General features: G+C 38.4%; 1 protein-coding gene across 1 annotated transcript; it reads left to right on the forward strand.

Annotated features, from left to right (window-relative positions):
• Positions 1 to 2,737: 2,737 nt before the first annotated feature.
• LOC109420973 (dnaJ homolog shv) lies at positions 2,738 to 17,805 on the forward strand. Its single transcript, XM_029858879.2, has 4 exons — positions 2,738 to 3,128; positions 9,106 to 9,763; positions 17,339 to 17,549; positions 17,619 to 17,805. The coding sequence occupies exons 1-4, from the start codon at positions 2,983 to 2,985 to the stop codon at positions 17,681 to 17,683; spliced, it is 1,080 nt and encodes a 359-aa protein (XP_029714739.1). The 5' UTR covers positions 2,738 to 2,982; the 3' UTR covers positions 17,684 to 17,805.
• Positions 17,806 to 21,078: the final 3,273 nt, after the last annotated feature.

Raw genomic sequence — 21,078 nt, forward strand, 5'->3', positions numbered from 1 at the left:
CGATCAGCAACACGGGAGCGAAATGAAATAGGTACTCACACTCGCACGCAGCGTGCTGAAAGCGAGAGCTGACAGGGCTAAATTTCCATTCAATTTTCTGTAGTTGAGTGTTTTCACCCGTGCTAATGTATAGGGCACTCACTCTCACAAGCCACCGCTTGAGACGAATGGCCTTTCAGCATGAGTAGTGTGTGGATGATTGGGAATTGATCTTGTTGGGTCGCTCACGAATGGAGCTCTTGGACTCTGTCAGTTCTCACATCGAGGAATTGAAAACGACCGCCGCAGTCTTTCATTTTCGGCTGAAAAACAGGCACTGAGACTGATATTTTGCAGGACTGTTCCAAAGTGCTCGTAACAGCGTTTCAGCTGGTCAGCCGGGTCGGCCAATAGCTGTCCAGATGTGTCTTTCACGTGCATTGTAGCATTCATCTTAGCCCCACTAAGGTGACGTGAAACATCGTAGAGAAGACGGATGTCGCCGGTGTTAGCGGCTTTCTCGCCTTCGTCGGCTAGGGAGTTCGCCCACGCGCTTTTTTCTCGTGTTTTCGCTCGCTCTATCGCAGCTTTGTCGTTTCTTCGTTCCTCTTTCTTCCTTCAACTATCATCTGTGATTCACTGCTTTCTCCGGGTGCGTAGCTCACCCAAATTACTTTCGCCAGTGGCGATGAAGACGTTCTTGATGGCGCTTTATTGATTTTCTACGCTTCCATCTTCCGCAATATCCGCAGCACGGTTCTCTAGCTCCTCGAAGATGGATCCTTAACGCAGCATCTTCCAGTCGGCGTGTGTTGAACCGGTACCCGATTTTCTCCTCCTGTCGATGGATCCTAGTTATGTGGAGTCGGATCTCGATTATGAGATGATGGTCGGACGCAATGTCCGCGTTACGTTTGTTCCGCACATCATAAAGGCTCCGTCTCTATTTCGGCTGATGCAAATGTGGTCGATTTAAGTTTTCGTGACGCCATCACTCATGTCACTTTGTGCATTGGTCGATGAGGGAAGAGCGATACCCCAATCACCATGTCATTGCTGCCACAAAACTCTGCAAACGGCTCTCCATTCTCGCTCATTTCTCCGAGATCATGGCGCACCATGACGTGCTCATAGTCCGAGTTGTCGGAACCAACCTTCGCGTTGAAGTCGCGTTGATATCTTGATATCACCTTTCCACGACAGCATTCAGCTGTAAAAATTATCTTTGTCTTGCAATTCGGTAGCATCGGGTGGCGCGCAACATTGGATCATGATAAGGTTTCGAACCCGTGTTATAAATCTGGCTATAATTATCCTCTCATTAATAGGTTCCAACTTCATGAGAGCATTGAGGGCGAGATCGCTGAGCAGGAAATCAACTCCACGGTGGCAAGGAGCGTGTTCACCTCGTAGACTAGAGTGTAGCTGAATTTGACCCGGCGCCAATCTGTGTTCTCCAAAGTTCGGCCAACGGACTTCGCTCAGTCCTAGGATCTCAAGCTTCATACGGCATGACTCATTGGCTAGTTGTGCCAGTTTACTCTGCTGGGCTAGGGTTAATACATTCCAAGTTCCAATTCTTGTCCGTTGTTTCGCGCCAAAAGTCGTTGCCGTTGTATCAGTTCGTAATCTTTTATTTTCGGTTTCTGTGACGGTTTTTGAGTTTCGGGACCTACTGTTAGCCTAAGGTTCCCTATCCACCGTGGAGCATTTCATATTCAGCCGCTGGATGTCAGAACAGACGCTGTTTGAGCCACACCTCCTTGGTGAACAGACGCTCGGGACGTACTTCCTCAATCTAGCTGAAGTCAGAAGGACAACAGTGCCCAGGTTGCACTACCAACTGCACACAGGTCTTAGCTGGCGGTCTTTGCCACCGCTTGACCCGTGGAAGCATGAGGTAGGAACTTGTGAGGACCAGTGCTATGCTGGACGCTCTTCTTGTCGACTCACCGATTTGCAGCCCTTCCCAAATCTATGCGGACCTAAATTTAAAGGTGGTGCGCTGGTATCGAACCACTTGGGCAGTGGTTGCTATTTTGGGCACTTTTGCGCTATAACTTAGTCAATCTCATCGCGTTTTTTTTTTTTCGTTTTTATCAATGTGTATTTTAACTTATGCTAATTCTAAACTTGTCACCGCGTACAAATTAAACAAGATCCGACTGAGCTATAGCGGAAAAGTGTCCAAAACCGAGAAGGTCCCACTTCTCTATAGTATAGCGCATTTAGTTCACCACTGGACTATCGCACTAGTTTTCACGAGTGCGAAAACGCTAATAAAAGTGCGCGATTGCATCAAATCAACTCGGTGTCTTCAGAGCACTTGTTCTCCATAGATTAAAGAAATAGTGCGCCGAAGACATTAACCTGATATGATGCAACCGCGCACTTTTATCTACGTTTTCGCACTTATAAAGTCGCAGTTCGCAGTCCAGTAGTGAACTAAATGCGGTATATATAGCTGTATAGTAGTGACCGACCGATCCAATGCATGAACTTGCAGAAAAATAGATTTTCGCTAGTCGAAAACTCCGGTTTTCAACCGGATAGGGTAACTGTCCATTTAAATGTCCCTATCCACCACACCCATTTCAATCCCATCATGGCAGCACTGCTTCTTATCTTCACGTTGGCAATGCTGCCAAAACAAATCACTGTCAACATCACCGAAAGCGACAAAGCGACCAATCAGCTCACTGCACGCCACATACGCACACTGTTTCACGATTCACGGCAACTGGGCTGTCAAATGTGTGAAGGGAAAATTCTGTGCTGACGGGTTTGTCCATACGACGATTACGGTACACGAAACACTTCTCGCAGTTTGTCGTCGCCGAGACGATTCGGGGTCGTTTTCGTAGTCGAATTAGTCCTTAAATACGGCAATAATTTAGATGAATCTTATCGCGAAAGATTGCTAATTTAGTTTTCGAGTGAAACCGGTAGTGAATACGGGTTTTCGATTCAAATTAGGTACGGTTTTATCCTACACACCAAAAGATGAAATCGTTCGGGGTGCGGAGTATCGTATTGCTTCACGTAGCGCTGATTTTGCTAGTACAGCAAGTCGCCGCGGGTAGAGATTTCTATAAAATTCTGGGCATCCGGAAGACGGCAGGCAAAAATGAAATCAAGAAAGCGTACAGGTGAGTGCTGGGCATAGAATGGGTTGAATTTGATCTTTTTAGTTTAGTGTATGGACGGGCAGGTTGGGTGGTTCATGGAAAAGGGGCGGGTGCGACTCTCTGTCTCTGGCGTAGTCGATATGTCTAGATAGAACAATGTTTACCGTAATTTGGTGTGTAGTTGATCATGAGGTGGAATTATCCACTATGAATCCTGGTATCATAAATCGTAAATTTCGTTAAAATTTTTTGACTGTGCAGTGAAAGTAATCACTGTGTTTATGCCAAGAAAGGTAAAGTTATACAAGGACCTAAGAGTTTACAGTTAAGTGGATGTCCTTCCTTCTTATTGGCGTAACGTCCTAACTGGGACAAAGTAAAATATTCTATGAGCACTTTCTAAGTTAGGCATTGTCCATGAACTCGTAGACTCATGTTCGAATGCCTTGTTTATTTTTTTGAGCATAAAAATGGATTTCTGCAATATTGGTACAGGGTCTAAGGACTGTATCGGAAATTAACTATAAACATTCAAAATGCTCTATCTCGACGCACAGTTGGTCTTTTCATTCCGGTTCTTCTATGAAATCTCCACAATATAGTTAAGTTTAGAACAGCTTGAAGAAATTTGGAAAATGTTTAGTATTATTGAAAATATGGCTCTTTGAGTATACCACACAAAATAACAATTTGTACAAACAGCATTTTAATTTTAATTTTTTTAACGTTTCAAACATCTCTAGCGAAAAAAAATTGTACGGGGGAAAATCTGGAAAATAATGATTATTACTAGCAGTTATGTACACATAACATATCACTCAAAACCGACTTTTAAAATTCTTATTTTGGATAGAAAAATCTTCAACATTAAGAACATGGTCTTTCCCAAATAAGCACCTACTTTTTGGTCGAACTTTAACGCTCTGTTTTAAATATCTTTAGAGGTTATAAAATTCCGTTCTCTGGCAAAACTACCTCTTCAATAGATTTAAATACATACCCAATCAAAAAAAAATGTAAATTTTCAACTTGATGTATTATTTATTTGCGTAATCGTTCTTTGAAGACGCATAAAAAAAGAGTTCCTCGAAAAATGGCCTTTTTTCATTTTTAAGAATTGCCCTGAACTGCGGAGGAAATTTTTCTTGATAAAAATAATTTTCCTATATCATGAGCATTCTGGAAAAGAATATATTTGCGCAAAAATAAGTGAAAAAATTAAATATTTTCCCACAGTTTTCGCAATTTTAAATTTTTAGGAGGTGTCCAAAATTTTAAAAACATATGTGCAATCTTTGAGATAAAAGTCCAAGTTAAATGATTATTTTTTGAAAATCAGAACTGCCATTCTTTATTTAAGAGATTTATATAGTATCTCCAAAAATAAAGTTCTGTATATTTCGAACAGATTATTTTTCAGGCAATTTTGAACGTTTATAGTTAATTTCCGATACAGTCCTTATAAAACTACGTGACAGAATTTTGTTCAATAAATTTAAACTTTTAGTTAAATAACTCTAAAAGTCAGAAAATTGAAAATGCCACTTTGGGTTGAAATTGATCAGCATACAATGCAGCATCGGTAAGAATAGAAAATCGCCTTCTCCGCTTAATTTGTGCTTCTAAGTCTGAATAACACGTCAAAATTCTTACAACTAGCGAATTCGACTGTTTAAAAGCAAACTTAAATTTTGAAATAAAATAGAAATTCTTTAAAAATCTCCAGATGCAATTCTTGACAGTACTACACGGCCTTACATTATAAATGTACAGGTTATCGAACAATTGTCCGTACAGCAATTTTGTTGTCAAAATTTGTTTCATTCAGCTGTTAATAACTTTTTTATATGTCGATCAAAAACGCTGAAATTTTGACCAATCATTAACAACATATTGAAGCTCCAATTTTGAGCGAGAGCGAATAATTTTCTGAAAGCAAAAAAAAAATAGTAAAAAAATTAGCCACCTCGAATTTTCATGAGCCCAAATCTGAAGATCCAAATGACGGATTGCACTGAAAATTTGATCGATTGGTCACCACCAACGACTGATCAATCGATCAACTTTTCAGCGCTTTGCGATATTTGGTTCTGATTTGTGCTTTTGAAAATTCAAGGTGTGGCTTCGTTCTATATTCACCTTAAGGGTACTCACTAAACAGATTAAACAACTGCGTAAGCCATGATTATCTGATTATTGCGAATGAAATAAACAAAGATTGCCTTGCGACGTTTAATCAAAATTATATTTAATCAGCAGTTTACGCTTTTAAGGACATATATGAGCGAATCCAAAGAAGGCCGTCACAATGGCTGCCTTTCAAATACCGGAAGCACGGATCTCGTCATCGAAACAACACACAGAGTTGAAAAAAGTACCGTCGTGCGGGCTACTTTTGAAATGCGGGGCTACTATGGACACTTTTGAATATGGATTTTTCGAATTCAAAATATGGTTCAAATCTGTTTGAAGTCTTTGGGACTATTATGAAGCAATAGTTTTCCCTTCATTTGGTTGAAATTATTTTTCAAACAGACCGTTTATTACTTGTCAGGACGCGATACAACATCGAATAAACCAATAAAATATACATAACGTATCAGAACATTTGGTCTGTAAACATTGTTTCTACAGTTCATAAATTTCAAAGGGTTGATCAATTCATTCAAAACTAGCTGTTCCGGCAAACTTTGTCTTGCCGTCTCGTGGTGGTTTGACAACTGTTGAGCTCAAAATAGCAGCGCACTCTAGATTGATTTCATTCCGATCGTGTTGATTTCCTTCCCAGCTCAGTACTTTATCAATTTTGTTACTTTTCTAGTTGATTTTCCTAACTTTTTGTACATATAAACACAGCCACCAAGAATACGAACTGAACCATGCAAGAGTCATCCTGATTGGTTCAGCCGTTCGTAAGTTTTGTTGCCTCAAAGGGATTTAAAACTCATTTATATATATATATAGATAGATGTATCAACGCAGCATATACAATCGAATATTTGTATCGTCATACATTATAAAAGACCGTTTCACCTGAATAAAGGATTGGTGGTCCCTTTTTTCAGGCTATCTAAATATCATTTTCACGCTGTTCATAAACCAAAGATAGCACAGAACCATCTTAAAACGCATGTATTTATTGAAATCATGTCTAATATAGTATACTACAGTATTGGTGTACAGTAGTTTTCTAAATAAACCTGGATTTTGAAATGCAGTTTTGTTATAGATAAAAATGTCCAAAGTAGCCCCCATCTGGTTCTATATGAGATGTGTCAGATTGGTGTATGAACAATTTTTTTTTATGGGTGGATTTTGTTCAAATTTTGCATACATCCTAAATACATACTCACGATTATTATGTGTAAAAATTATGGAAATCCATTCACCACTCTGGGAGTTATATTGTCATTAAGTTGAAAAACCATGAAAAAGTGTAAAAAGAAGCCCCGCACGACGGTAATGAGTTGACTTGCTCACTCGTGATAAACATTGAGTAGCATTTTCGTTTTCGGGCAATTGGTGGTTAATGAGATCAGTGGTCTCGAAAATGCGAGGCAAAAATGCACCTGGACGCGCTCCCATTTCACTTTAAGTGAATCCCCATAGTGTACTTTATGAAACGTTTTCTTTTTTTGTGTTACTGCTTATACCTCGGCTTATACTTAAGGCTTTCATATACCTACAGCTTTTTTTTGAGGTTTTATATTCACTACAAAAAAATATGCAAAATCTGTATATGTTCAGAGCAGAGTTGTTAATAGTCATCGGAGCAGAAGAAGAATCACTAACGACAACGGGTAATGAAAAGTTTGCGTCACTGAACCAGCAGCGTTTGAATATTTTCGTTCAAACACCGTCAGTCAGTTTGCTAGTCGCGACGAAAAAGTTTTGCCGTTTCTCTTTGTCGGCATTTTCGTTGAAGTGCTTGCGCCAAACAGGGCAGACGGTCGAATAATCAGCATCACGAAAATGGTCGATCAGAAAAAAAATGCAAAAAAGAAACCCGGCTTGATTCGGAATCGAACCAAAAACCTCCGTATTGGCAGCGCAACAAGCATACATGTATACCAACAGAACTAATTCAGCAGCTCGCAAGGATGGAGGCTACATCATCAATAAAAAGCTTGACTGGTTCGCCTTTTGTCTGCAGTCAGATGCCATGTGACGATTACATATTGTAACCTGGTCAAGGCCTACTTACCGCAATGGTTTTCGTCATTGCAGAAGAAGATAAAAGAAAATGACGAAAACTGTACCTCGCTGTTTTATTTTTGGTTCAATGTCATTGTGGATCCATTGATGAAACCATTGATGAAATGTTTTATAGTATAGGGTACTGGTTCCCTTATTAAGCATGTGGCTCCCATTTTCAGCCTACGAAAAACAAAGGATTGAAGCGCTGTTTGTTTTGTTTCTTATTTTTGTATTTTTTGTTAGGAGTAAGCACGCATGAAAACAAAAAGAACGGAATCAATCGGTGCCGTAATCGCTTGTTTTCGAATAGGATGAATATGGGAGCGTGAGATTACTGATGGAACACATACCCTACTAGCTGGCCCGGCAAACTTTGTCTTGCGCGGTTGTGGTGGTTTGACAACTGTTGAGCTCAAAATATCACCGCACTCTAGATTGGTTTCATTTCGATCGTGTAGATTTCCTCCCCAGCTCATGAAACATCAGTACTTTATCAATTTACTAACTTTTCTGGTTGATTTTTGTAACTTTTTTTTACATATAAACACAGCCACCACGAATACGAATCGAATCGTGCAAGAGACATGCTGATCGGTTCATCCGCTCTCGAGTTTTGTTGCCTCAAAGGAATTTTAAACTCATTTTTATATATATAGATAGACTTGAAGATATCCATAAAGCCAGATTTTAAGAGTAAACAAAACTCTCCGATATGTAGGCCTTCTTGCATTCATGATTACCACAATAAACCGTTCGATTAGTAGCGACATCTGTTGGTGGAAAAGCAGAAACTATGACACTGCTAGGTTTATTACGGTCATCATAAAAGTAAACTTGCTTTTGTTTTATTTTCGCTAATTATGGTCGTCGCCATAATGAAGAATTAGCTGACGTGAATGAAAAAAAAATAGTTAATTTTGCTCAAATAAGCAATGAATGATAGTTTTCCGTCATTTCCATAATATGCTCACATAAATAAACTCTCTCAGCTGAGTTTTCTTGTGATTCGAGATAGTTTAACCAAATTAACAAATTGATTTATTTCATTTCAAGATGATAATATTCACTATTTTCGAAGCGCATTAATTTTATGTTTCTGCAACCCCAATATTCACGGTAAAATTGAATGCGCATAAGCCTACCAACACAATAACTACGATAATATTTCATTGAAATGATCGCTTTCTACTTACGAATGATTTATCCTCCCGAACTTTACGTGCCATCGAAGAAGCATCTCTGCATTTTGAGCTCTCATAGTTTTTGTTAAAAAAAAAAAACAACAACGATCATCATAAACTCTTTTCGAGAATGGAAGATTTTTCAACTAGGTTTTAAAACAGTTTTTTTGCTACTCTTATGTGGTTTGCAATACCTCTCCGATAGTGGTCCACTTAGCCGAAAGATCCTCTTAAAGAAATTATCAAGAGGTTTTGATGTATAAATCAGTTTTATTGCAAGTTCTACAAAATTGGTCATGATGATCTCTCATAGAGCTGAACAAAACTTAAAATGTTACTTGGGATTGCTGATGACTGAATGCTGGTTATTTGTCCTTCAAGAATTCCTTCAAAAAAGCTTCCTCCATGTTGCTCCAAAGTTGTTTTTAGGAATTCCTCCAAATATTATTTTCAGAACTTGTCCCCCCTCCAGGAACTTTTTTTTCAAGTATTCCTGCAGGAGCTCCTCCAAGTATTCTTAGTTTCAATAATGTTTCAAATCCTATTTAATTTATCTGAATCAACTCACAAAAAACTAAAAAAATCTTATAATCCCTCAATTTACTTTCACTATTTCCCAGAAAACTAGCCAAAGAACTACATCCCGACAAGAACCAAGACGATCCCGAAGCGTCCCAGAAGTTCCAAGATCTCGGTGCCGCCTACGAGGTCCTTTCGGACGAAGACAAACGTAAACTGTACGACCGATGCGGCGAGGAGTGTGTCAAGAAGGAAGGCATGATGGATAATACCGATCCGTTCGCGCACTTCTTCGGTGATTTCGGGTTCGGCTTCGGCGGAGGCCAGGAACAGCGGGAAACCCCACGGGGAGCCAACATTGTGATGGATTTGTACGTGACGTTGGAGGAGCTGTACAACGGGAACTTTGTGGAGATCACTCGGAATAAACCGGTGATGAAGCCGGCGCAGGGCACCCGGAAGTGTAACTGTCGGCAGGAAATGGTCACGCGAAACCTGGGCCCAGGTCGGTTCCAGATGATGCAGCAAACGGTGTGCGACGAGTGTCCCAATGTGAAACTGGTGAACGAGGAACGGACCATCGAGATCGAAATTGAGCAAGGTATGCAGGACGGGCAGGAAACGCGATTCTCCGGCGAGGGAGAGCCGCACATGGATGGCGATCCGGGAGATTTGATTCTGAAGATCAGAACGGTGCCGCACGAGAGGTTCGAGCGACGGGGCGACGATCTGTACACCAACGTGACGATCAGTTTGCAGGTTTGTGCAGCTTTATCAAATAATTTTAGCTAGGTACCTATACTGCCCCCACTCGCAAAACAGTCCCATATGGATAGGAAACCCAGCAAAGATGGGACTGTTATGCGAGTGGCGGCAGTCTATATCAGAAAATTTTCTCCAGAGATTTCACCAAGTATAATTCCAGGATTTTTTCCAATTAATCTTCCAAACATTCTTCTAAGGGTTTCATCAGGATTTTTCAAGAATTCTCTCAAAGGTTTCTGCTAGGTTTCGTACAAAGTTTCCTCCAAAATTTCATCTGCAATTCTTTCAAGAACTTTTCCAGGAATTCTTTTTAACATTCATGCAGGAGTTACTCTTATGTTTTTTGTAGGCATTATTCCTTTTTTTTCAAGGATTACTTCACGGACACTACTAAGAATTCCTCCAACTCTTTCGATGGAATTTCTCAAGGATTCCACCGATCTGCCAGGGATCTCCATTAATTCTTTCAAAGATACTCTCAAGAACTCTGTCAAGTGTTCCCCAAAGAATTTATTCTGTTTAGGGTTTTTAAATTAAAATCCTGAGATTCCTACAAGATTTTTTTTCCAAAAATTTCTCCAGAAACTCCTCAAAGAAATTTTAGAGGAATCTTTCTAAACCACTTCTAGAAATTCTGCGGAATTCCTTCATGAATTATTCCAAAGTATTATTTCCGTATTTTTTTTTTCTGTATTAACGAGATTCCGTAATTTACACAGTAAATTACCCTTAATTAAAAAAACATTGATTCTCTTAGAAGTTTTTTTTTTCAAATAATTTTCAAGAATTCTCTTGAGGAATCCCAGTTAAATTTCTCCAAAGAATACTCTCGGAACACCTTCGGAAAATCCTCATTCAAAGCTACCTGTAGAAAACCCTCCCGAACTCTCAAGAAAGAAAAACAAGGATTTTCCTAGCATTTCCCCTAGGAGTCACCCAGAATTCCTACACATTGTTTTTTTTTTTAAGAAAACTCCAGTAACACGTTCGAAAAACCCTCCAGTAGTTCATCCATCGTGTAGAAAATCTCCCAGGAATTCCTTCATGATTTCTGTCATAAACTCCTACAGTAATGTTTCCAACGATTTGCCTAAGTTTTTTTTTCCAGGGATCAACAGGCCTTTTTGATGGATTTCTTCGTTGATTGTTCCGAAGATTTCATAATTTATTTACTAAAATAAAATCTTTCAAGGAACCTTTCTGCAACTTTTCCCAGGACTACTCCAATAAATTTTCCAAGAGTTCATCCACGAAACCCTCAAAGATTTTCTCCAAAGCATTTCAAAAGAACTCTTTGAGAAATTTTGCCACGAATTTCTCCAGGAATTTTTACGACAAACCCTCTAAAACTACTTCTAAACACTCCAAGGACTATTGCATGGATTGCTCTAAAAATTTCTCCACGGGTTCATCCAGGAATGCCACTAGAGTTTTCTCCAAATATTATCCAAGGTCAAAATTTTCGTAGGACTAAACCAGGATTCTTTTCTTCTTAAGAAATTCTACCAAAGATTTCTCCATGCATTATTCCAAGAATTCTTCTAGAATTATTTCAATAATACCTCTAAGAATGATTCCACGAGTTATTACAAGTATTCCTCCAGAAATATATCTACAGTCTCCTCCAGGGATTTCAGTAAAAACTGTTTCAGGAATTCTTCCAATAATTCCTCTAAACATTCTTCTTAGGGTTTCATCATGAAATTTTCAAGAATTCTTCAAAAAGTCTCCTACAAAAATTTATCCCAGGCCTGTCAGAAGAATTCTTCCAAAAACTTTTCCAGATATTCTTCTTAACATACCCGCAGGAGTTATTTGAATAATTCCTCTAGGGATTATTCCAAATTTCTTCAAGAATTATTTCACGGATACTTCCATTTTTTCTAGGAATTTCTCAAGGATTCCACCAATCTGCCAGGGATTTATACTTTGAAAGAATATTTTAAGAACTCCGTCAAATGTCTCCCAGAAAACTTCTTCTAAGGTTGAAAAAACTACAATTTTCCAAATATTAATCCAGGAACTCCTCCAATAAATCTTTCAGGAATGTTTCTTAACTACGTATAGAAAATCTGGGGCATTCATTCATGAATTATTTCAAAGAATTCTCTCCGTAATTCATCTAAAAATTCATTCAAAAATAAAAAAATAAAAATGAATGATTCTCCAAGTAGTTGTTTTTCAAATAATTTTCTTGAATTCGTATAAGGATTAGCAGACAAATTTCTCTAAAGAATATTCCAGGAACACCTTCGAAAAATCGTTCAGCAGTTCATTCAAAGCTTTCTGTAGAAAACCACCTCGAACCCGAACCCTCGACAAAATCAGGGATTCACCTAGGGTTTTCCATAGAACACAGCCAATCGCGTTCGGTAATTTTTACCGAAATCACAACCGCTGAGCGTTCGGTAATGGATTTTTATCGAAATTCTGTAAAAAATTAACAAATTTCGGTCAAATTTTATCGTTTATCTGTCAAAATCTCACGAACCTCGGTAAAAGTTGCTACTTTACCGATTTTTTCCTGTAAAACAAACTTAACGGTTGAGATTTCGGTAAGTCATTACCGAAGTCAGTGATTTTTTCTAACTGTGAATACTCTACGAACACCTTCGAAAAATCCTTCAGAAATTCATACAAAGCTTCGTGTAGAAAGTCTTCCATTTCCTTCATGAATTCTGCTATCAATCTAACATTTTTTTTTCCAGGAATCAACAGAACTTTTTATGGATTTTTCCGTTGATTGTTCTGCCGATTTCATAATTTATTTCTTAAAATAAATTCTTTTAAGGAATCTTTCCGGAAATTTTCCAAGCACTGCTCTAGGAAATCTTCCAAGAGTTCCTTCAGGAACCCTTCAAAGATTTCTCCAAGGTTTTTAAAAGAATTCATTGTGAAATTTTACCATGAATTTCATCAAAAAATCTTCCAATAAACCCTCTGAAACTACTTCCAAGGATTTCATCATTATTGTTTCTAAGGACCCTTCAATAATTTCTCCATTCATTCCTCCAAGAATTTGTACAATAATGACAGCAAGGATTGCTCCAAAAATTTCTGTGCGAGTTTTCAGTTTCACCAGGAATACCATCAGATTTTTCTTCAAATATTTGCCAAAGTCTCATTTTGAAAATTGTATAGGTCCGAACCAGCATTTTTTTCTTCTACAGGAGTTCTACTTAAGATTCCTCCAGGCATTATTCCAAGGATTATTCTAGATATTATTCCTACAGGAATTTCCCCAATAACACAAGTTTACAAAATAAAACGAAAGTCGTGAACTTCTGTCAATGACCAGAATTTTTGAAGTACAATTTAGCACTGATTTCGAAACCGTGCTTCAAAAAATTTTAAGTAGAGCAGTTTTTGAGTTTTAGCTTAATATTGAGTTTTACAACTTTTTAAAATATGGAATTTACTAAAATTCAAATATCTTGCGTTTTGTTCAACTGATTTCAAATCTTTTTCCATAAATTAAAAGTTGAATACAATACTATTCGATCATCTGAATGCAGGTTTTGCATCAGATTGATGAAATTCAAGATATTGGCGAGTTTTAGGGACGATCTCCTAAAATTTTAGCTAAAAATCCGAAAAAATATGCAGAAATGTATTTTTTTCAATAAGAAAAAAACAATCTAAAAATTCTTTCTCAACGTTTATTTGACGTATCATATGTAGGCGAATTACAGTAAAAAATTCAGCTCAATCGAAGCATTGATTACGGAGAATGAGATGTGTGAAGTGAGCGACGTTGCTTAAAAATAGAACAAAAATCGATTCCAAATCATCAACCTTGTATGGAAAGTCGAAAAAAATTCCGCTCTACTGTAATTTTTTTCCTTCGCATTTTCGAACTCAGGGCATGATTCTACACCAAAAATGATCATCAGCTTACCGAGTTCAAAAATGCTGTAAACTAGTGTAATTCTAACAAGAATGATTGCAGGGATTCCTCCAGAAATGCATCTCTCATCCAGTGATTTCAATAACAGTTTTTCCAAGAACTCTTCCAATGAATTCTTCAAATATTCTTCTAAGAGTTTTAGCAGGATTTTTCAAGAATTCTTCTGAAAATTTCTCTAAGATTTTTTACAAGATTTGCCTTACTAATTCTTCCAAGAACTACTTTAGGAATTCTCCTTAAGATTATTCCTGCAAGAACTACACTAATGGTTCCTTTATGGATTATTCCAAATTTCTTCAAGATGCTTCTAAGAAGTTCTTCGTTCGTAGGAAATTCTCAAGCATTTCTCCGATCTGTCAGAGATCTCCAACCATTCATTCAAGAAATTCGTTATGTTTCCCCCAAAAAATTTCTTCTTGAATTTTCAAAAGAATTCTTCCAAGAGTTCGTCCAAAAATCCCTCAAAGATTTACTCCGAGGTTTTTTAAAAATAATTCTTTGTAAAATGTTACCACGAATTTCTCCAGGAATTCTTTTAAGAATACCCTCTAAAACTACTTTCAAGGATTTCAACATTTTTTGAAGGACCCATCAAAAATTTCCAAGAATTTGTTGCAAGGGCTCCAAAGACTTTTTTTAATTTTTTACTAAGGATTCTTCCAGGTATTATTCCAAGGACTCCTTCAGAGATTATGCCAATTATTCTTTCAAGAATGATTCCACGAATATTTCAAAAAAAAAAAATCCAGCAATTCCTATGAGATTTTCCCAATAATTCCCAATAATTGCTAGGATTCCTCCAGAAATTTATCTCTCTTTCAGAGATTTCAATAAATATTGTTTGAGGACCTCTTCCAATAAATCCTTCAAATATTCTTCTAAGGGTTTCATCAAGATTTTTTCAAGCATTCTTCTAAAAATTTCTCCAAGGATTTTTACAAGGTCTCCTCCGAAAATTCCTCTAAGGCTTGCCTTATGAATTCTTCCAAGAACTTCTTCAGGAATTATCCTTAAGATTCCTGCAGGGATTACTCTAATGATACCTCAAGGGTTTATTCCTAAATTCTTCAAGAATAATTTCACGAATGCTTCTAAGAATTTCTTCAACTTTTTCTAGGAAATTCTCAATGATTCCTCGGACCTGTCAGGGATCTCCATCAATACTTTCAAAGATGCTTTCAAGAGCTCCGTCATTTTTCCAGTGATTCTTACAAGTTTTTTTTCAAAAATTACTCCAGGAACTCTACCAAGAAATCTTGTAGGAATCTTCCTAAACTACTGCTAGAAAATCTTGGGAATCCCTAATGAATTCTTCCAAACAATTCTTTCCGTAATTCTCTCTGAAAATCATCCGAAAATTTAAGAAAAAAACAAAGATTGTCCTAGGAGTTCTGAATGATTTTCTTTAATTCGTATAAGGATTCGCAGACTAATTTCTCCAAATACTCCAGGAACGCATTTAAAAAATCCTCTAGGAATTCACCCATAGCTTACATAATCTTCCAAGAATATGCCATTTTTTCCCCAGGAATCGAACGGTCTTCTATGAAATTTTTCCACGGGTTCCTCCAAAAAATGCGACCAGATTTTTTCGAATATCCTCCAAGGTTCTTTTTTAAAATACCTTTATTGAACTAAACTAGGATTTTTTCTTCTTCAGGAATTATACTAAATATTCCTCCAGGCAGTATTTCAAGGATTCCTACAAAAGATTGTTCTAATATTTTGGGTATAAATTCTTTCGCGGATACTTTCGAGAATTGCCACAATTATATTTCTCTAAAGATTCTTCCAATCAATCTTCCACTACTTCTCCATAAATTTTTCGAAACATTATTTCAAGAATTTCGTAAAGTATGTCCCCATGAAATTCTACAAGGTTTTTTTTTCAAGAATTGCTACAGACAATCTTGCAAACAATCCTCTAGAAATTCGTTCAATGATTTCTACGCGAGCATTTCCAAAAAAAAAAAAAAACTCTAGGAACTCAAACAAGAAAAGCCTGAAAATTTTTTCCAAATCTTATTACAGAAAATCACCTCCATGTTTTTTTCTAAGAATTTTCCCATAAATTCTATTTTTTCAAGAATTCTTGTTGGGATTTTCCAAATAATTCTCTAGAATTCTTTCAAGGGTTTCTAAAGAAACTTTCGCCAAAATTTACTTTAGGAACTGTTCCAGAAATTTCTTCAAGAATTCTTCTAATGCTTCCTTCAAAAAACATTCCAGACATTTTTCCATGATTTTTTTCGTCTATATTTCCAATTTGAATTCACAAATTTCTTTAATTGAGGGGCCCTGATGCATAGGGGCGTAAATGACCATTTTGTCGAATTTGAGTTGAATATGTATATGATCTCATATCAGTCCCATATTTGCTGGGTAACCTATTCATAGGCAGTTAAGCTTTTCAGAACTTTTTTAAGATTAATTTACGTTGTTTAGAAAAAAAAACAATAATTCGAAGAAAATTTGGGTAATTTTTTAATCCCATACATTTTCCAATAATGATTAGAAGGTTGCCCTAAAAATTTCTCCACGAGCTCCTCCAGGAATGCTACCAGATGTTTTCCTAAACGTTCTCCAAGGATTTTTTTAGAAGATTTCCATAGGACTTAATCAGGATTTTTTCTTCTTCAGGAATTCTACTAAAGATTCTTCCAGGCATTATATCAAGGATTCCTACAAAAGATTGTCCTAAGTTTGTCTAAGAATTTTTTCACGGGTGCTTTCAAGAATTTACACAATTATGTCTCTAAAGATTCTTCCAGCTAATCTTCCAGCTATTCCTCCATATTTTTCCGATTCATTATTTCAAGAATTTCGTTAAAAATGTCCCCTCTACAAGGTTTTTGAAAATTTTTCCAAGATTTCCTACAGACATTCTTTCAAAGAATCCTCTAGAAATTTGTTCAATGATTTCTACGGGTACTTTTCCAAAAATACTCCAGGAACTCAAACAAGAAAAGCCTGAAGAATTCTTCCAAATCTTCTTACAGAAAATCTTCTAGGGACTCCTCCATGATTTTTTTTTCTAAGGATTTTCCCATAAACTCAACATTTTTTTTTCTAGAATTCTTTTTGAGCTTTCCCAAATAATTCTATAGAAATCTTTCAAAGATTCCAACACAGTTTTTTCAGTTTTCTCCAGGAACAACACCAAAAAAATCTCCAAGAATTCTTCTATTGTTTTCATGAAATCTTCAAGATATTCTTCCATGAATTTTTACTAGCATTTTTACAAAAAAAAAACTCTTCCAGGAGTTTATTCACAAATTTCTTTAATTCTTCCAAAGATTGCTCAAGAATGTCTTTAGAGGGTTTCTCTAACTATTTTTCTGGGAATCACTTTTATCACAATCACGAACTATCCGAAATATTAGCCATATCATATAATTTAACACAACTATTATTTCCTCATGCTCTATAATACTCATAGCTCTGAAATGTCATGAAATCAGATGATTTTTTATATCGCGGATATCCTACGTCATACAAACCAAAATGATTTACTCAAACTATACTATACCATCCCAATGAGCAGTTTCTAATATTCAATGATCTTCATGATACACAATATCGTAACCAAACTGACTCTAGGAAGCTACTGAAAGTAAAAATCGAAGTTTGTTGACCATCATTATCTTGTTTCAATTTCTCAGGACGCCTTGGTCGGCTTCACCATGGAAATCGATCATTTGGACGGTCACAAAGTGACCATCACGCGGGAAACCATCACATCGCCAGGATCCAGACTTCGCAAGAATGGCGAAGGTATGCCAAACTACGACAACAATAACCTTCGGGGCACCATGTACATTACGTTCGATGTGGCCTTCCCCAAGAAGCAGCTCAGCGACACCGAGAAAGAAGGTACATACATACTGCCATTTTAATGTCATGATGATTTCAAACCCTCTTATATTTATTTTTAACTTGCAGACATCAAAAATCTCCTGAATCAGGCCTCCGTCAACCGGGTGTACAATGGGCTGCGTTTTTCGTAACTCCACGCAAGAGCGCGCGCGCATAAGTCGCAACCGACAAGACTTCAGAAGCGTTAGAATAAATTGACATTAAATGCAACAAGTTGATCGTCCTAGTAAAATAAAAAAAAAGCTAACACTTATTCTACACTCTATTCTTTAATTCAGTAACAAATTTTGAAAACGACGTATAATCAATGCTACACCATTGATTATACGTCGTTTTTAAAATTTGTTACTGAATTTATGAATCAAACACAAATGGCATTTGTTGGTGGCAAATGTCCAACCTTACACAATAGCGACAGAGCATTCAGCAACGGGCGGAATGCTATAAATCAAACTACTCGAAGTAGCCGTGTTTATTTGTTCATTTTTGTGGACCCGATACTGAGTTTTGTGAATTCCATTTGAGTTCAAGATATGTTTATTTGTGATGTATGAGAGTTTTTGTGTACATATGTGCCGTAGAGGAAATGAATTGATAAACGAAAATATAAAGTGATCAAATTTGAAAACAGCTGGTTATTCTTATCCGAAATTCTTGGAAGATGCTGGAACCAACAAATTAAATTCACGAGGATTGTAAGGATTTGGTCGGTGATATTCATTCATTTATTTAGTTATAACATCAAATTCATGATAATACTGAATCAACAATTTGCCGCCATAATGCCCATAATACTCGGAAGAGAGTTGGAAGTGACGTTCGGTCGGTCGCGCTCGCAATGTGCTGGTAAAATAAACCGTGTTTTTCGAGTGTAAAGAAGCATTATTGTATCCAAATAGTGTTTTCCCGAATAGAAGAAATCGCGATGATTGCAAACACAGTATTTTCAACTGTCTGTGGCTCTAAAAAAGTGAATTAACTAGCTTTTTCGCGAAACTTTTTCGGCTTCCATTATCGGGGATCCACGGCGTGTATTTTTTCAACTTGGCTCGCGTGTTAGTGATGGTGGTATGTGTGTGCTCTTGCGTTTTCTCTTCCAGCACCGTGATTGCGTATGCATGTACGGCAGTGTGTGCGTGATGAACGCGGCAGATTTTCGTGTCGCGTGGAAGTTTTGGTTGCATGAGTGTCTGTCCTCCAGCAACAAACTGCTCGCTGGTGGGGCGACAGTTCTTTGTCGCGCGTTATTTAAGTCGCATGACAAACGTGTGTAGTGCAGAAAAATCACTATCAAGGAACGGGAAGTGAAGTGAGGTGTGTTCAAGGGTGTGTTGCATAATTTCGATGCACATTGAGTACAAATTGAAAAAAAATATCGGCGCGCTCTGATCTTGTTCTTTATGATGTTATGTTATTTTAAATAGTGCAATGTTCATATTATGTGATATACTTCAATGTTGTGAGTGAAAAATTTAAAAGTGTATGGAGCGAATATGTGGCCTAATGATGACCAATTATGCGCTTGATCAAGATGCAGCGAAGAAAACCGGAGGAAATTGAAATAGACGGTTCAATTATGATTGCACCGGCACTCCACATCATATTTGGTGAGATTGTTCTGATTATAATTGATGCTATTAAAATTCACTAAATACGTGCCAGTTTTAAAGACATTTTCTTTAAAACAGGAAGTGTGTTTGTATTATCATTATCCATTTGATAACGGTAGTGCACACATGCGGGGCTTATTGTAAGTGAAAGTGACTTTTGAATGGAGTGCCTCTCCAACCATTCTGAAATGGGTCACCGGATCTGCAATAGAGCTATCACTGTCTAACTCCCGGACTAAAGCAATTTGCGACATCAAAACGGTATTGCAGGCTGCTTTCTTCCATAATATCACTGCCGGACAGTGGGTGTTAGATGGAGTACACACACACACACATAATGCCCATAATACTCGATTTGCAGTTGCAGCTCTCCAACGTCGGTCACGCCCAACACTCGCCAGATCACGCTCCACCTAATCCGCCCATCGTGCTCTCTGTGCTCCACGCCTTCTTGTACCAACCGGATGGTTAGCAAACACCAACTTTGCAGGGCTGTTGTCCGGCATTCTTGCAACATGCCCTGCCCACCGTATCCTTCCGGCTTTGGCCACCTTCTGGATGCTGGGTTCGCCGTAAAGTGCAGCGAGCTCGTGGTTCATCCTTCTTCGCCTCACACCGTTCTCTCCTGCACACCGCCGAAGATCGTCCTTAGCACGCGTCGCTCGAAAACTCCGAGTGCTTGAAGATCCTCCTCGAGCATCGTCCATGTCTCGTGTCCGTAGAGAACCACCGGTCTTATTAACGTTTTGTACATGGTGCATTTGGTGCGGGGGTGAATCTTTTTTGACCGCAGTTTCTTCTGGAGCCCATAGTAGGCACGACTTCCACTGATGATGTGCCTTAGTATTTCACGGCTCACGTTATTGTCAGCCGTTAGCAAGGAACCAAGGTAGACGAATTCTTCTACCACCTCGAAAGTATCCCTTTAACACGGTACGGTACGCACTCGCAGCCCTCAGGCACATAAGCCTGTAAGTACTTTCAAGCTTCCGTCGGTAGCATTCAGTACTTAGCGCAGTATCCCACGCGCCGGGCCGCCATACCTAAGTATGGACGTAGCAACACTAGCCAGAAGCTTGCGCTTACTGGTGTACACCGCAGAGCTATTGGATATCATCCGGGACAGTGCCGCAATAGCTGTGGAGGCTCTTTTACATGCATAATCAACGTGGCTACTGAAGGTAAGCTTATCGTCGATCATCACACCCAAGTGTTTGACGGAGCGCTTTGACAGGATAGTGCCCTCACCTATACTGATCTCCGCCTGCTGCTCCGACTTCCGGTTATTAACAACCGTCACCTCTGTCTTGTGGTGAGCCAGCTCCAGTTCCTGGACCGCATCCACGCCTCCACAACCTTGATCCAGTGGTCGGTAGTCAACTTCACCTCCTCGATCGTTTCACCGTAAACTTCGAGCGTAATGTCGTCGGCAAATCCGATCATCTCCATTCCCACTGGGTACTCTAACCTCAACACCTCGTCGTACATGACATTCCATAACACCGGACCCAGGATGGAACCTTGCGGGACTCTTGAGGTTATGTGAAAGCACTTCTGACCTATCTCCGTGTCGTAAACTAGTACTCGATTCTGAAAGTAGCTTTCGAGAAGAGTGCATCGGCAACAGCAGATCAGCTGGCGCATTCCTTACATCCAGAGTCACTACCGCACAGAAACGAATTCCCCTCCTCTTAGGCTCGAGTGCTTTCTCGGCGGTTTTTGTAACCGACAAGATAGCGTCTACGGTGGGCCTCCCCTTCCGGAAGGCGTACTGGTTACTCGAAAGACCATTTTCGCCCTCGGTGACCCTCAACATTCTTTTGAGGATGATCTTTTCGAACACCTTCCCCGCCGTGTCTATCACGCATATTGGTCTATATGCCGACGGGTCTCCGGGTGGTTTCCCCGCCTTTGGC

Source organism: Aedes albopictus, chromosome 2, assembly GCF_035046485.1.
Source record: "Aedes albopictus strain Foshan chromosome 2, AalbF5, whole genome shotgun sequence".
Classification (NCBI taxonomy): Eukaryota; Metazoa; Arthropoda; class Insecta; order Diptera; family Culicidae; genus Aedes; species Aedes albopictus.

Coding starts and splice junctions, on each gene's coding strand:
- LOC109420973 (XM_029858879.2), top strand. CDS start 2,983: ATGAAATCGTTCGGGGTGCGGAGTATCGTATTGCTTCACGTAGCGCTG. Junction 3,129..9,105: donor GAAATCAAGAAAGCGTACAG/GTGAGTGCTGGG, acceptor ACTATTTCCCAG/AAAACTAGCCAAAGAACTAC. Junction 17,550..17,618: donor CAGCGACACCGAGAAAGAAG/GTACATACATAC, acceptor TTTAACTTGCAG/ACATCAAAAATCTCCTGAAT.